We start from the raw sequence: 17,278 nt of genomic DNA on the forward strand, positions 1-17,278 counted from the left end.
ACTTTGTTTCTGAAAAGTTTTGAAATAAAAATTAAAATTATTGTTGATGAAAAAATTGCTTTTCAAAAAAAAGCCTTCGGACATAACTAAGAAAAACACATATTTTTTCATTTACAATTAACACCACTATTAGCGTATTAAATTCGAATAATTTTTGTTTTCGTTGTGTCAAATAAATTTTTTTGGTTTCCTTTTTCACCAGTAAACAAGTTTTCATTTGATTTTGACACTCCGGAATATTAAATATTTTATTTGTATCTTGGAATAGCATTTTCTTTAGGGTCGTATCGTAGTTCGTAGCAATATCATAATGGATCTTGGAATGGACAGATAAACTAGCAATATTTTCTAAAATTTCTCGTTTTTGACATTTCTGACCGTTTTTTGAAAGTAAACATTTAAACATTTGAACTATTTTAAAATAAAATACTCATACATTTAACACTTCTTACCACTTCTATAGTCTATAGAAATAAAGTTTAGATTGTAGATTGCAAAACTTTGAAATACAAATTTTAATAATTAATTTAATAAAGCAAAATAAACGTAAAACATTGCGCAAATTTGCGATATTCAATTTACATAGTATCAAAAATTTAACATTACATAAGCTATATCCTTTTATTTAACTGAAGCAATATCGTACAGGCTATTGCAGGAAACGGAGAATTGAAAAAAATGGATAGCTAATTTTCCGATGAAACTAATATGCAGCTAATTAAATTTATTCAAAAACTCGAACAAATATATAATAAGTTGTGCGACTTATTTTTCTATGAAATAAAGATAAAACTGAATGCAAAAAGAAATGCTAAGTTATGAAACCGAATACTAGGCAAAAAAGTGGAAGACAATATTAATTTAAAAAATTAATTAAAAGATTAACATAAAAATACGATACTTGTAGTTTTTTTTTCAATATGTAATAGCACTACTTTCATGTAATTTTTCAGTTTCGTGTTTAATGACGTTCCAAACAACTGTCAATAATTTTCTACTCTGAGTTGTTTTTGTTTGACATGGTACATATGTCATAATTGAACAAAATTTGCTTATTGTGCCAAAAAGTTTAAGAATAAAATCATTTGGTTTTATACCTACAGAAAAATTAAAACGAAAAGATATCAAAAAAAGGATGGGTTCGTGTTGTCGATTTTGTGGATTGAAAATTAGAGGGAAAGAAGCAATAAATTTGTTTAACAATAAAGTATTTGTAGAAAATTTTCATACTCTAGGTGAAATTGTAAATCTTGTGTTTAAGGGATTTCAGGTATGAATTCATCGAAATCAAATTTTTTATAATACATATGTACATTCATTTTATTTCGTTTATTCATTGAAAATAAAAAGTAAATAATCTTTTCGTAGACACATGAATATGATGAGCTCCCCAAGGAAGTATGTTCCAATTGCGCCAATAATATAATATTAAGTTTTCGTTTCTATACTATGGCCAATAGTACCAAAAATAAACTGATGGCAATATTAAAGCAAAAGAAGAACTCTGAAGGAAAATATAAACCCCTACTACCTAAGCCAATTGAAGTGCCAATTGTATCATTGAATAAACCAGAATTATCAGCAAATAAAGTAGATTTTAAACTGAAAGAGAAAAGAATGTATTCTTGTTATGAATGTCTTGAGAAATATCTCACACTCCGACAGTTAAAGAAGCACCAAGAAGAAGTTCATACAACGAAAAATTTGTGCAATTTATGTAATGTGTGGTTTGAACAGGAAGAAATATTACAGAGGCATCTAGAGGGACATAAACTTTCTAAATATATTTGCTTTAAGTGTAAGACAGAAAATTTTTTTTCACAACGGCGTTTATTTACACATTGCAAGCAGAAGCACTTTGCCGAGCTTGGTTTATTTAAATGTGAAACTTGTCAAAAAGAATTAATTGGGCGGCAAAATCTCGTTGAACATATTAATAAAAAGCATCAGGACAACAATGAAAGTATTGATTTTTTAGACAAACAAAATATTAAAAAATTAGAAACGCGAAATAACAAAAAAAATGGAGAAAATTCTATATCTGAGCAATATAAAATGTGTTGTAACATAGGCAAAAGTGATACAGGAATAGATTCTAGCAAACTAGAAGAAGCTATGGATGTAGAATTCCTCGATGAATTTTTTCTTAATCAGCATACGGAAAATTCATTTGAGTTCAATGAGTGCTGGGATGCATTAGATTTAAGTTTTGAGGATGACATCAAAATTAAAATGTCTGATTTAGCATGTGAAATTCTTCCAAAATTTCCAAATGAGGAAATGACAGGAAAAATATATCAATACCAATGCCCACATTGTAAAAAAGGATATGTTCGTCAAATTGAAATTTTAATTCATCTAGCTCATGATCATAAAATACAAGTTTTGTCTTGTAATATTTGTTTACAAAATTTTTCAAGTATTGAAGAATTGAAAATGCATAAAATACAACATTTAGGAAAAAATGTCATTAATCGAATAGAAGAAAAACAACTAGAAATGTTGAAAACTATTGATGGAATATTTTATGTGTGCAAATATTGTCGAAAAAAATACAAAGAAAAAAGCAATTTTGTATTACATGATTGTAAAAAAGCAGATTCCATGCTAGACTGTAAGGAACTTCCAAAATTTTTATGCAATATTTGCGAAAAAGAATTTTCAAGTTTAAAAGACATGTATGTACATAAAAAACTTGTGCATCAAAATGAAAGCTTGAACTGTTTGTTATGCAATAAAGCATTTAAAACGGTTATCGGGCTTCAATATCATATGAAAACTCACGAAGGAACGAAAAGAATAAAATGTCCTTTTTGTGTTAGAAAGTTTTTGACGAAAATAAATCTAAATGCTCATATGAAAGCGATTCATTCGATAGTAAAAAATCATTTATGTACCCTGTGTGATAGGAATTTCGCTACTCTCGATCATTTGAAGAAACATGTAATGAGCGTTCATCAAAAGGAAAGGCCGCATTTGTGTACAGTTTGCGGCAAACAGTTTTCGCAAATATCACACCTAAAATCTCATTTTAAAATTCATACATAAATTGAGTTTATGTATGAACGATACATATCATTCATACATAATTTACTAAATGATTTAAATATATGCATAACTCTTTGTTAATAGAAATGAAGGTCAACAAGCCGATCTGGTTTAAGTGGAAATATGTATTTATCCGTTGAGGATAACGAAAAACAATAAAATTAATATTGATCAAAGATTTTTCAATCTAAGTGTTCAATGTGCGCAGCCAATTTTTAAATTTTATGCGATACATCGCGTCCGCAATATCGCCTGCTATTGTATTGGTATCATCTATATGAAATATTGGTGGCACAATTCCAAATTATATCATAAGGAAAATTCAACTAATATCAAATTTGGTCTATTAAAACTATTTTATGGCCTGCAAAAAAACGCGATCCAAGAAAAAATTTGTATCACTTTATTATCTCTTAAAAAATCCAAAGAAAATTCAACCAAAGTTGTTATTGCTTTTTTATCTCTTGAAAGATATTTCGAATTGACGCCTGCTAATTGTCGAAAGTGCGATATGGATGTGTATCTTGCTTTTTTGCTAGGCGATATGAAAATGATATTACATATAAATTTATTAAATATTAAAGGATATTTTTTTTCAAAAGGTAAGGGAAAGTGTAATTAAAATTATAATATTTATCACAAATTAAAAAAAATTGGTTGCTATGTAAATAGCGGTATGATATATTTATATTTTCATATACATATATGTATATATATATAGATATATTTTCATCTTTAAAAAGATACAAATGCAAATATACAGCTTGCCATATTTTTTTTATTAATTGTTAAATATCCTATGTGTGAAATAGAAAAAAATTATCGCTATCTAGAATTGCACATAAGAAATTTTTCACTTGTTTCGTGTCCCAACGAGACATACATGACTGGACATATTACTAATTTAATCAAAATTTCCTAGGTGCTTGAAATATGCCAAAATTTTCCCCAACTGGAAAGGAAAGCCATAAGGACCTAATCATACAGCAATATTTTTTGTATGCAGGACGCCGGATCACTAAAAGAAAAATCAAATAAACACATAATAAAGAAAATGTTTAAATTTTATAGTATTTTTTGTGTAATAGGTTTAGTTTTTATAAATCTTTTAATATATAGCCGCAAAGAAGGAGGGAATTTTAAAATTTAAACGGTTAAGTACATAACTGCTTGATGTGTTCAAATAATGTCAATGTGTTTTGCACATTATTGGCGATAATACATATTATTTGCTTACATTAAGTAATGATTTATTTCTATTTGATTTCATGATTTGGACAATTAACTTGTACAAAGAAATATCCCCTATAAGAAATTTAGGCGGCTCCAATTCGTCTCTTTGGTGGTAAGAAAACGGTGTCGTGTATATGTATGTATGTATATTCAAGAAGTGAAAAAGAAGAATCGAATTTCTCTCCTTTAAGCGATATAGAACTGAAATCCCTTTGTAACTTCTTCGCAATAAATAAACGATTTCACAGATTTTGAATTCAGTTATTCAGCTTCGTTATATTCGTCTTCTGAGAGAAGTGGTTGCGTGGACCATTTGCGACATACGATCTAATTGTCTTCAATGAAAAGGCCAAATCATGGAGCATAATGATATCTTCCAAGTCGAATCCAATTCGTATTTAGAAAAAAAATTTCTTGCTGGGAATAAGTACATAATTATAGGTTCAATTGCCAACCAATGTACAAATGTATCTCTTGTTCTAGTAATGTAATATTCAAGATTTATATACATACAGACATATGTACATAGATTATAAGTCGAGTACATTAGTGATATGTATAATATTAGAATTTCTGAAAATAAGTTTGTGAAAATTTTTTAAGTACTACAAACGACTCTTATTATTATTGAAATTAAAAATTTGGAAAACGTGGGGCTGTGTAAGGACGAATTTTGAACATGCTGCAAGAAGCATTTGATCAATATTTGTTAATTTATAAACTGTAAATATAATTTACCCCATCGGTCAAAGGCATATCATATCAATGAAATAGCGGACATGAAAAGCTTTAAAAAATTTTTCGAAAAAAAATTCTTAGTAAAATTTTATGTTTAGTGCAAACTTAGATTTAGCTGTAACTAAAAAACCTTTTTTTTAATTCTTTGTAAAGTCTTGAATTTTTATTGAAATCTAGAAAGATCTAGTTAGCATGTTTTTCATAAAAACAGTAAAATTTCATAAAAATTTGCTAACATACATTTTTCTTCTAATTTTATGCAAGACTATAATATGTATGCATGCATGTACATCGTCTCCTTTGTGGCATCTTAACATAACAAAAATTGTCAAAAATATCTAAGTTCACAAATTATAAAATTTTACGGGAAAGTGAAAATTTACTGCCAGTCTATTAATGTAGTGCGTCTATTGTTCTTATGTAAAAATTTTTGAAATGGTCACAAATAAAATCATAAAGATAAAAGCTAAATGAAAATAATATACTAAAAGTTGTCCGGAATTCCCATCTGGTGTTTACTCGAAAATATTTTGAAAAAATATACATATGTATGTACTTAAACTCTTGTGGAGGGCGTGACAAAATTGTCAAAAATGTTTTTTGGATAGTTATTAATACATGTTAAAATTTATTATTGAAATTAATTTTTAACAGAATTATAATTGAATCCTTAAAAGAAGTTAAAATCGTATGTAAAAAAAACTTAAACGTGCATTATTCCCAAAAAGAGATTATATTTGTTATAATGTTTATATTTTGATAATTACCGTTAAACTTAGTTTAATTAATTACACATATTAAGTTTTAAAGATTACAGTGTTACAGTGTTACAAAAACAACTTTAATGAATACACACATTTTATTCACACGAGTTATTAAAAATATTTAAGTAAAACAAATATTCGAAGTATACATATTAACCTAAGCATCACAAACAAACTTAAAGCCGAAATTTTAAATTACTGTTGTTTACACTATTTTAGATAGTTATGAACTGCAACGCTATAACTAACTTTAATAGTTGTAAGTCCGTAATGTCAAAAATTATTTGCATCGAGTCGACGCAAAAATTATTGGAGAAAACAAACGGCTTTGTCAATAATTATTATTTATTTTGCAAATTAAACAAATCGAAAAATATTCAGTTGCAGTCACGAAAAATATTTTTATATAGAACGTACATATAAATAATGTACTAACTTTCAAGATATTCGAAAATCTTTAATAAAACAAAGAAACTAAGAAAGACTCTCAAATGATTTAAATCTTACACCCAATTATTTATTGACAAGCCGCCATTTTTTATATTTTGTTGACGAGTGGACGACTCTTTTCATCACTCAGCTGCCATTTTTGACAAAATAGTCGCAGCACAATTTTTTTCTTAAACTTTGGCGTCACTTATATTTTTATTCAAGATTTTTAAGCTGAAAATTTTCAGATAATCGAAAATAAAAAGAATTAAAAAGAAATGGAAAAATCCATGAAGAAAAAGAAAGTTGACATGAATATTGGTAAGAAACCTCAAATTATAAAATTTCCTATAGTTTTTTATTTGACTAAATCCATTTTTATTTTAGTATATGAGGAGGAGCCAGATTGGGATTCACTTAACGTAAATTTATTTGAATGTAATGTTTATCGTATTCATAAAAATATTTTAGGTTTATCCTATGAGTCAAGCTGCTAGTAAGAAATATGCCAGTAATGTTTGGGATTATTTCGGGCACTTGATGAGAGGAACATCATGTATTGATAACAAAAATTTTTACTGTTTACCTTGTTTTCGTACACAAAAATTAAAACAGTATTCCGCCTCAACAGCCACTAGTAATTTTTATACTCATTTAAAAGCATATCATAGTATTATGCCTGAAAGGGGTGTAACACACAAAAGAAAGTCAAATACGATTAAAAGCGAACCTCAACAACAAAATGAAGAAAGGCAACCTCAATATGATATTGGTCAATTTACAGAAGTTTTGGATAATGACGCGTTGAATGAACTGATAGTTGTTGGTCGTACTAATCAGGTTAAAGAAGATCAACACTTATCAGTTGAAACTACAGAAAATATAGTAATGGAACCATTTCCAAAGAGAAAATTCGCTCCACAAAGACGTTCGACAATTCGTGACAGAAAACTTCCTATTGCTTATATTAATCAATCATATACTCCAAAAACTTCAATGAAAATTATTGAAAATGAAAGAAATGAGGACTACGATCGACTTTTCATATTATCTCTTGTAAAGGAGTTTCGTAAGGTGCCTGAGGAATATAGATTAGATGCTAAATACGATTTATTGGGAGTTTTAAGAAAGTATCAGCAAATAGCTCAATCGCAATCGCTTCAACAAATTGCAGAAGTTCATGAGGAGCAAGATGAGTCTCGCCAAGAAGAATTGGTAACATCGGAAAAATTTGACCATGTTGAGCAATACTCATAGTTAATAGAAAATAGTAAAAATATATTGTTATTTTGGAATGTATAATATGCATGAACCTATTTTCCTTTATGCATGCAAATTACATATATTTAATAAGATTTTGTAAGGGCTAAGTCTTGAATCTGTGAATAATTTAAGTATTAAAAACGTGTAAATAAATTTTATTCAAAAGCACAATGAAAGATGTACACCTGTTATTGAAATTATAATTGAAACTGATACTTTTAAGGTATTGCATTACTAAGTCATTTCCAATTTATTACTTATACATTCAATATGTGTTCAATATGTGTAGTATTGGTACTATTAAATTAAATATTAAAATTGTCATGTTAAGAGCTTCATATATGAATAGATCGTGAAACTTGATTTTCTATTATTAATTCTCAAGCTCAGTATCTATGCAGGCGTTGATTTCCTTCAATGCTTTGTCAGTATAATCACAGCTTGAAACAAATTCCTGAGCAATATAGCTATTCAACAAGTTGATTTTTTGTAGATTTGATTTATATTCGGTACACATCAATCTAATTTCTTTCTGAAGATACGGACTTAGCTTAATATCCAAAATATTTTGGAGTATGAGCAATTTTTTCTTTCTTATATCCATTAAATTTAACACTGAACTATGTCGTTTTTCTTCTAAGGCAAGGATCTCCATTTGTTTTTCTTTTAAATTGAATACATCCGGATATTTTTGTTTTGTAAAACTTATATATTCCAAAAGGGGTTGTATTTGTTCTTTCATTTTCTGCACAACAAAATTTTTAATAATTTTTTTCTCAGAATAAGGCAATGTAATATTCATAGTATCTAATCCAAGTAGTGGCATATCACTCTCCAATTTAACATAGTCTTTGATATTTAATATTTTAAGAGACTTGCTTAAGATCGGAGAAAAACCTTCAAATTGTTTGTTTGCACCTGATTTTAATATATCAATTAGAATCTTATTGGTTTGATATCTGTGAAGCTCTTTATCACGTATAATTTTTAGTTCTTCTGTGTTTCCAGAACTCAATAAATCTTTTAAATTAGCTGCATCTGCCATAGTATTTTTTGAAATCTTTTAGTTAAATTTTTTTAAAATTTGAGTTTGAAAGTTTTAAATTTGCTGTTAAACTGCTTTACCAACTTTAATTAATGACAACAAATTAGTTTGACACTGACTCTTTAAGCAAAAGTCAATCGATTATCAATGATGGGAAGTTTGAAAAATACAGCTGGTCGCAACAAAAACATTTTATGAGTTAATTGTGTAATTCAGCCGATTATAAGTTATAAAGCGGAGTAAATAACAAATTTGTTTATCTATACGGAGGATTTGTTGATTCTGCTTTCCAAATGAATGAAAATTTGATTGTTAATAAATACTTCTTAAAATTATAAAGATAATCAAGATTCAAAGACGCATTTCAAAACTTGACCACTGCAAAAATCAAGATTCAAACGGCGTTTTTTCAATTTTTTTTTTACATCAAAGCAAATTCAGTACTATCAAAATATAGATGCTTGTTTGTTTTGTATATCACAGTGTTCAGAGTTGAAAGTTCGTTTTCATTTTTAACATCTTAGCATAGCTCGGATCACGCTTTACTTGCTCGAAAACAGGTTTAAATTTCACAGAGATAATATTTAAAAATTATTAAGTGACATTTTGGTTATTTTACTGCCGACGGTTAAATTTGCAGCAATATTTTCACCTGGTTCTAGGCGAAAATTTCATATAATTTTAAATATTTATTTTATATGTATATACTTACTTTAATATTTTCTTTATATGTATTCTATATATTAAAAAGGACGTCAGTCAGATACAATTGCAAGGAAATGCTGCAGCTACTGTAAAAGTTTATTTAAAGAACAAGTAAAAAGAATACAAATGTGATGCAAAAAGCATTGCACAAATATGTTCATTTACTTATTTTAATACTCAATAACTTGGATGCTTGACTCTAAAGTCAAGTAGAAGATTTCGATGCTCCCAAGTGGAGTGTGAAAAAAAATATATACTTTACACAACATTTACAGTTGTTTTCCCGGTAGCCTTAGTTCACTATTTTTTTGAATAAAATAAAACGGCTTGTTTAGCAATTAGGTGGCTCTAGATAACGGCTTCGTACTTTGTGACACCGTAGCATAGAATGAAACAAGAAATAAAGATAAAAATTAAAAATTTTTAAAAGCTTATATCTCTTAAACCAATTACGTTATCAATGTCAACAAATGGTCAATTTAAATATTGAAATGTCATTTAGAACATAAAAACATCTTTTGGACGGTTTTTTTTTAGATATAATGGTTTGTTGAAAAAATGAATATTTAATTAGTGGAATAAGGATTTTTATTCAAAAATTACCGTCAATAGTAATTTATTTTTTTATTCATTAGAATAGGTTTTCATTAGCTCAGAAATTAACTATTCACATCTTTTATTAAAATAAAATTCATACCAACGGTAAAAATCATGCCCTTAATGCTTCAAATGAAGCAAGAGCTTTTGAAATCGAGAAAAATTGAATTATTTTTGATTGATATTTGGAAAAAATTGGTTATTTTTAGTCTATTTAAAATTCTCATCACTAAAAATACTGGAACAAAGCTATGTATAAATCAATTTGCTTGTCCAATTTCAAAACCCAAATTCACTTACACTTTAAGAAAAAAAGAAGTATGCAATATTTCTAAAGCAAGAAAAATAAAATATGTAAATAAACTAAATGTAAGAAAAAAAAAATTTAACTAAACTTATATGATATGTTAATAATTGTGAAGGTGCTATTACGTAACTACAAATTAAAATATACATGTTCATTTCATCAAATTTTATGGAAAGCTATAAGTATAGATAAAATTTTAAATAAATTGTATTACATACGTTCTATAAATATTCTTAGTTTTATTTGCAATCAATTAGTTAATATTTCCTTAAAGAACTTAGCTATGTATAGTTTGTCATAGTGTTCTTTTATATTTCTTTGAATAATTTACATTAGTACACATATATGTGACTTGACTTTAATAGTTTTCAATTACACTTAATAGACATAGTTGGGAAGATAATTGTTGGAAAAACTTCCTGATACATGGTATTAGGTCAGCTGGCAAATAATGACTAAAAGCATAAAGCAGACATGAAAATAATGATCTCATTACAAAACAGAACGTGGATAAAATTTGGTTGACTGCAGTTGGAGCAAATGCGTATATTGAATAACAATCGCAACCCTTGTCGCAACTGCAACTTACTGGAGGTTGCGGTCTGGAACCTTCGTCATCTTGAGCATAAGTCACCTTTAGTAATAAAAACAAAAAAAAATTCACATAAGTACATACTTTTGTATTTTAAGTAAAAAAAAACTTAACTTACCAATATAAAAATGCCAAAAACTAAAGCAAAAATAGCCAAATTTGATGTTTTTATTAGCATTTTTTAAGAATTTTTTAATTTTATTCGATGTATGTGGTGATAATAATTAAAGTTAACTGACGAATTTTAATTGAAATTTTATATTTATTAAAGACATTTAAAAGCTTTTTTTAAAAGAATTTTTTTGTTGACGAGTACATAGAAAGAACCTTTTTATTTAGATTTATAAAATATTTTTTAGTCTTACACAAAAAGAAATTATTTTACAGAGAAAACTACACACACTTAATTTTTTTATGTCTGTTCTTTATTTAAATTAAATTTTCAATTTTAGTTTCTCGATTGTTGTGCTAAAAAATATCGTTACCTTAATTACTACTTAATAATTATATTAAAAAGTTCGATATTATTTTCGCAAATACAAATCAATTTATGAAAATAGTTCGTGTTTATAATAAAAGTTTTTGAAAGTTTTACGATAAATATCACTATAACTTAGTAATTCGATACTCAGAATAAGCCCCATTACTTTAGCAGCGAAATTTTAAAATCTACTATTAATCTATGACTGATTTCAAGATGCAAAAATTATTTGTTCAAGATATGCCGATTTGTCAAAAAATTTAAATAAGATCAGTCTAAGACAAAATTCTCCTGTAAATTTTTTACATGGTTTATTTTTCTCTTGTTATATATAAAATATAAAATAAAAAAATATTAATAAAAATTTATAGAAACTTTTTGTTTAGTTTAAAAAGTAGATTTTTATCTATTAAGTAGTTAGTGGCTTCATGTAGCCGATTTTGGTCGAAAACTTGAATTCGAACTCCGAAAAATTTAATTTCTTTGACATGAATTTTTAAATATTTTTGCGCACATCGAATTGTTCTTTATTAACGTTTTTTTATTTATCAAGTCTGTTTTAAAAAAAAATACTTCATAATATTAAACATCCATGTATTTATTAAAATAAGAATGTATAATAGTATTTCACTAATTGCTGTATAACAGTATATCCTATAAATAATAAAAATTGGATTACAGGATAAAAACAAAACCTATCCCTTAAAAGAGTTTTGAATCGGTTATACTAAAAAATTATTATCATTTTGAAAAATTTATCATTCAATCAAAATGTTTATCGGAAAAATTGTGATATTTTGTATTTTAATTATTTTCACAATTGAAGTAATAAATATTTTAAATCACAATTTTAAATAATTAAATTATATTTATTTAATATATTATATATTTAGGTGTCTTCTGACGATTCTGATCAAAACCCAGCGCCCTGTAACACTACATTTTGCCAGTGTGATTGTGATGAATTGTTAAACTTTGTTGAAGAATGTTATATATACTCAATGGAGAATTTGTGTTCATTAATTCAAACTTATGTTGATGCATCAATGGAACCATTGAAATGTTACATTCCATCATATTTATTTGACTGTATTGCAACATTCATGTATTCTGTTTCACAAAGAGTTTGCAATCCCGATAACTAAAATTTATACAAATTGCTTTCTTTATAATTTTTATGTTTTTTTGTTATTTTTTGAATAAAGTTAAATAAAATAAATATTCTTTCTATTCTGAATTACATTGGGACTGATGAATGTTAGAAAAATCTAATTAACATATAGCAAATATATGTATAATAACTATGACATATATATGTACTTCTCTAAAAAGCTTGAAGAATAGAGAGTGAACTTTTAACACCGAAATTACAGTAATAATATATTAATTAAAAATTGGACAAATACAATATATTATAGCTGAATTGAATATTAATACTTTATTATTGGAATGCATAATTACAAATTCATAACTTAACTAAATTACAAAATTTAATCGTAATAAATAAGTTGGAATCAAGTAAAGTACCATACTCTTCCCTTGAATATAATATTGACTAAAATTTGTATTAAGCCAGGATAAGAAATTATATTTTTTTGATAAAAGAACTTAACTCTTCGTTTTTCGCTTTTAGAGAATACATACTCTCGTATATGTATTTTAATGCGAAAATATAAGAACCTCAAATAAAAAAGAAAAATTCATATTTAGCTAATTTTTTTGGATAAACTTGGAAGGTGGAGACAGATTGCAAACAATTTAATTCCGATTAAGATATTAGACTACACTGCAACTAGTAATCTTACAAAAAATCTATGTTAAAAATTTGTAGGTTTTGTCGTTATAATACTCGAATTATGCTGTTTTGCGGTATAGGAACCAAGTTCATACTTTCCTACTTTTGCGGAATTTAAAAAGGATTTGGGGTTTTGATACACTAAATTGTCAAAAAATAGTATTTTTAGGATTTTGAGGGACTATAAATTTTGAGAAGGCGAGGGTACAGATAAAAATTTTTGTTTATTCAAAAGATCTATTTATATAAATCTAAAATTGCAGCCGAACAAACAGTTTGAGCACTTTTGATTTGTTAAAAAAGTGAATAGCATAGGTTTTAATTATTCAAATTACGCGATATAATGTAAATTAAGGATAAAGGATTAAGATAATATTAGATAATTAAGAAAAACAATTAGGTTTTCCTTACAATATTTTGTAATTTTGTTTCACAACGTTTCTCGTTTAAATCTTTTGAATTTGTAGATTATACTCGTATGTATGTACATATGTATGTATTCAAAAATTTTTGGGAATGCTTAATTCTCTTGATGGTTGCCATTAAAATAGCATCAGTAAATTAAAATTATTAGAAAAGTGAAAAATTAATTAAGGTAGGTACTTCACTACAAAAAATAATACTCACCTAAATAATGATAGGCAACTTAACCATATCTATTTATAAATAAAATGTAAAATAATTACTTTTATTGAAAAAAATAAATGCCTTGTAGTTTTCTCATATTTTATTTTTAAGTTATAACAAAATTATTAAACATTGAATATAAAAAAAAATAATATTATATTGGTTTAACATATGTATATAATTAATATTCTGTATATTAAAATGTCGAAATTTTATTTAGAATTTACAAGTTTTAAAGTTTATAACGTTTATACTATTAATGAAGGGCTGCGGATGATGCGACTGCTGGTTCTGCAAAAATCCATGGCCCATTGTAGCAATACCAATAGGGAACCAAGCCACAAACTTGACCTGATACACTATAAAAGAAACTTGTTATGCAATAGTATAAGTAATTCGGCAGATAGTTTTGAATTGAATTCGACATAGCTTGTGCAATATCATTCAAGAAAGAACATAATTGGCATATCAATTGATTTTTACAATCTTGCACAGAGTATAAAATATTACAACAACTATACTTTGGAAAAACGTCATCATCATTAGCAAATAAAAATGTATCATTTGCTTGATCTTGACCAACTGTTACAGACTAAAAAAAAAGAAATGAAATGAAAGAAAAAAATTTTGCTTTGTTGTTATGAAATAGAACTCTTACCACAGAAATGTAAACTACAATTAACAAAATAGGAAATAATTTCATTTTAACGTATTATAAAGCACGGAAACGTTATAATTGAAATAAATTTAAAACTTGACTGATTGCAATATTGAAAAATAATTTGTTTTATGAAATGTTTATTTAAATATCTGTTTTCATGTGTATATTTAACTGAAGTACATTGCCTTATTGTCATATTTTTGCAACTGAATTTTATTTGTTTAACATATACATATGTATGTATATACGTTTGCGCATTTAACCCAAAAACGTTTTCCTTGTATATACTAAAAACAAGTTGGTTTTGGGGAAAAACAAATATTCGAGCAACCACTGCAGATGTTATAAAATTTCAGTGTTTTTAGTTTTTGGTTTAACTCAACTCATAATTTACATAGGTATTCTCTTTTACAAAATATTTTTAAAGTCAAAAATAATTTTACCCATCCATCGAAAGTTAAATTAAATTAAAAAATGTGTTTTCCAAAGAGAATTGAAGATGTAAGTGGACAAAGGGCCTAACATTTTGACGAAAACCGAGTTGCTCTCATAGAACATCATTAAATATCATGTACTTTCAACTGTGATTACTCTTATAGCTAGAAACTTAATAGAAGACGAGGTTGACAGTGCACATAGGAGTTAAGTAACAAAAAAATTAATATTTTTACAATTTGTTAATGAAAAAAAATGTTAAGATACAAATGTAAGTTAACCCGTTTGTCCACTTACCGCTTCAATTAGTCATTAATACAATGAATACATGAATCTTTTTACTTACATTACGTTACAACCACATAATTTTTTACCTAAACTTATATAGGTACATATATTTCTTTTAATTTGCAAAAAATATAGTGGGATATTGTTATTATTACAACATTAGGCAACAAGAAATTTTAATTCTTGAAAAAAAAAAGCAATTATAGGTATATATAAATTTTTTGCACTATTTTATTCTGATCTCAGTTTCATTTAAAACGTTAGAGTACATATACTACATATACATAATCACAATGGTTTTTATGGATCTACATAATATTGAACATATATGTATGAATATTTAAACAACAAAACTTCTAGATTTAAGTTTTTTTTTTTAAATTGTAATTTTTTAGACTATTTTTATTATTAGCATTTTAAAAATTTTCCGTAAATCGAATTTTTTTTCCGTAAAAAGAGACTTTGGTGTGTTTTTTGAATTCCATAAAACCGAAATTCCGTATAAGAAGCTTTCGTTAAGCGAGGGTGTATGAGTGTATGTACATTGGAATTTATCCTGAGTATCGAATCACTAAGTGATAGTGATAATTATTGTAAAAAGTTCGATATTATTATTGAAAACACAAATCAATTTATACAAATGATTCGTGTCTATAATAAAGTTGTTGAAACTTTTATGATAAATATCACTTTTAGATAATATCACTTAGTAATTTGATATTCAGAATAAGCCACATTATAAAATTTATAAATTCCAATCATTTTTATGTATACATACATAGTTTGAAATATGTTTTCGTATGATATTGTATTTTTTTGTATATGGAAATTTGTCAAAGTTTTTTTTCACTCTTTCAAAAAAACTAGCGATAATTTTTTGGAAAATTAGAACTGAAATCTATACCCCGGTAAGAGCATAAAATTTTATTTGGTTCTGATGATCGATCGGAATTTGAGCCTAAACTGAAACCTTTTTTAAACTCACAGCGCTATTATGAATTTAGGTAGGTTTAACATATAGTGTTTACTATGAACACATGCATATGTATGTCCGACGATTAAATATGTATGTATGATGAAGATTAAATCTACGATAAAGTTTGATGACCGTTTGCATATCAGATTAAAATTATTTCTGTCATTACGTCAAAATTTGACAGTTTGGTAAGAATACATTACAACCAAAATTAAAATCAGCTTTCGCAAATAATTCCTCAATTTTAATTTTGAAAAGTTGATGAGAAAGACTTTTTTAAAAACTTGCTAAAATTTTTGCATACAAAGCGTCTGGGATAATATTTAATGTTTAAAGTTTTTCCAAGTTTTGTAAAGTAAAATTTAGAGTTTTAAAACTAATTAAAATAATCTGTCAAAACATATGTTTTTCTTATGTCAGAAGGATTTATTTTTGAAAAAAATTTTTCATCAACAATTTTTTTTTTAAACCTTTTCAATTAAAACTAAAATAAAATAAATAAAATTGATTCACAATTGGTTTTTCTAAGTTTCACATTTTTATAATCCAAAATCAAAATTTTTGGTTTTTTGTATAACCAAAAAATATTTATTTATGTTTGATAAATACTTTGAAATTTGACTTTCTCCCATATTTATAAAGTTTTTAAAGATTTTTTAAGTTTTCCGTGCGGTTTTTATTTTTTTTTAAATAATAATTCTTTTTCTTTTTGCGAGAAATTACGTCCTTGTTTCTCTTTGCTCATTGCTAATCCCATTATAGGACAATTTATATCTGTCTATGAGAAACTTTTGATTTAAAATAAAGTTAAAAGCACAGCGGCAGAAAATTGGGAGGAATAGATGGATATTAATATTAAATTTCAATATAAAGCGTTTGTTTTTATTTCCATTTTAACTATGAAACAATAGTTTTATTTTTATATTATAATATTCTTTAAACAAATCTGTTCTATTAGCCTCATTCCAAATTTTTACTTATTTTACTACAATAATGAATTGTCAAAAACACCTGAATTCAAATTATGAAAATTTTTTACGAATAGTTGGTAGTGGAACATCCATTATCCATTTTTTTCAAAATTAATTTTGGCAGTTCTAACAGAAATTTCATTGTCAGAACGACTGTTGAAATTGACCCCTGTGAAATACAGATTCAAAATATTCCATTATGTTGTCATTGAATAATATAATTATTTTATTCCTTCTTTGGATTTTAAAAAAGAAAAAACTTGTTGCAGAATTTCATAGTTGCCGTAATATAAGTGTATTTGAACAAAAGAATTTGCGGACCA

General features: G+C 26.3%; 3 protein-coding genes across 3 annotated transcripts; 2 read left to right on the forward strand and 1 right to left on the reverse strand.

Moving 5' to 3' along the window:
- The first annotated feature begins 1,068 nt into the window (after positions 1–1,068).
- LOC129609670 (zinc finger protein 234) lies at positions 1,069–4,116 on the forward strand. Its single transcript, XM_055521755.1, has 3 exons — positions 1,069–1,270; positions 1,369–3,650; positions 3,971–4,116. The coding sequence occupies exons 1-2, from the start codon at positions 1,136–1,138 to the stop codon at positions 3,046–3,048; spliced, it is 1,815 nt and encodes a 604-aa protein (XP_055377730.1). The 5' UTR covers positions 1,069–1,135; the 3' UTR covers positions 3,049–3,650; positions 3,971–4,116.
- Positions 4,117–6,212: 2,096 nt separating this feature from the next.
- LOC129609703 (uncharacterized) lies at positions 6,213–7,651 on the forward strand. Its single transcript, XM_055521810.1, has 3 exons — positions 6,213–6,533; positions 6,600–6,634; positions 6,684–7,651. The coding sequence occupies exons 1-3, from the start codon at positions 6,491–6,493 to the stop codon at positions 7,467–7,469; spliced, it is 864 nt and encodes a 287-aa protein (XP_055377785.1). The 5' UTR covers positions 6,213–6,490; the 3' UTR covers positions 7,470–7,651.
- Positions 7,652–7,691: 40 nt separating this feature from the next.
- Positions 7,692–8,591, reverse strand: LOC129609704 (uncharacterized). The gene has a single exon (XM_055521811.1). It carries the CDS (start codon positions 8,518–8,520, stop codon positions 7,849–7,851), a length of 672 nt encoding a protein of 223 aa, XP_055377786.1. The 5' UTR covers positions 8,521–8,591; the 3' UTR covers positions 7,692–7,848.
- Between the last annotated feature and the right edge of the window lie 8,687 nt (positions 8,592–17,278).

The sequence above is a fragment of the Condylostylus longicornis genome, unplaced genomic scaffold (genome assembly GCF_029603195.1).
Source record: "Condylostylus longicornis isolate FDR11 unplaced genomic scaffold, ASM2960319v2 ptg000040l, whole genome shotgun sequence".
Lineage (NCBI taxonomy): Eukaryota > Metazoa > Arthropoda > Insecta > Diptera > Dolichopodidae > Condylostylus > Condylostylus longicornis.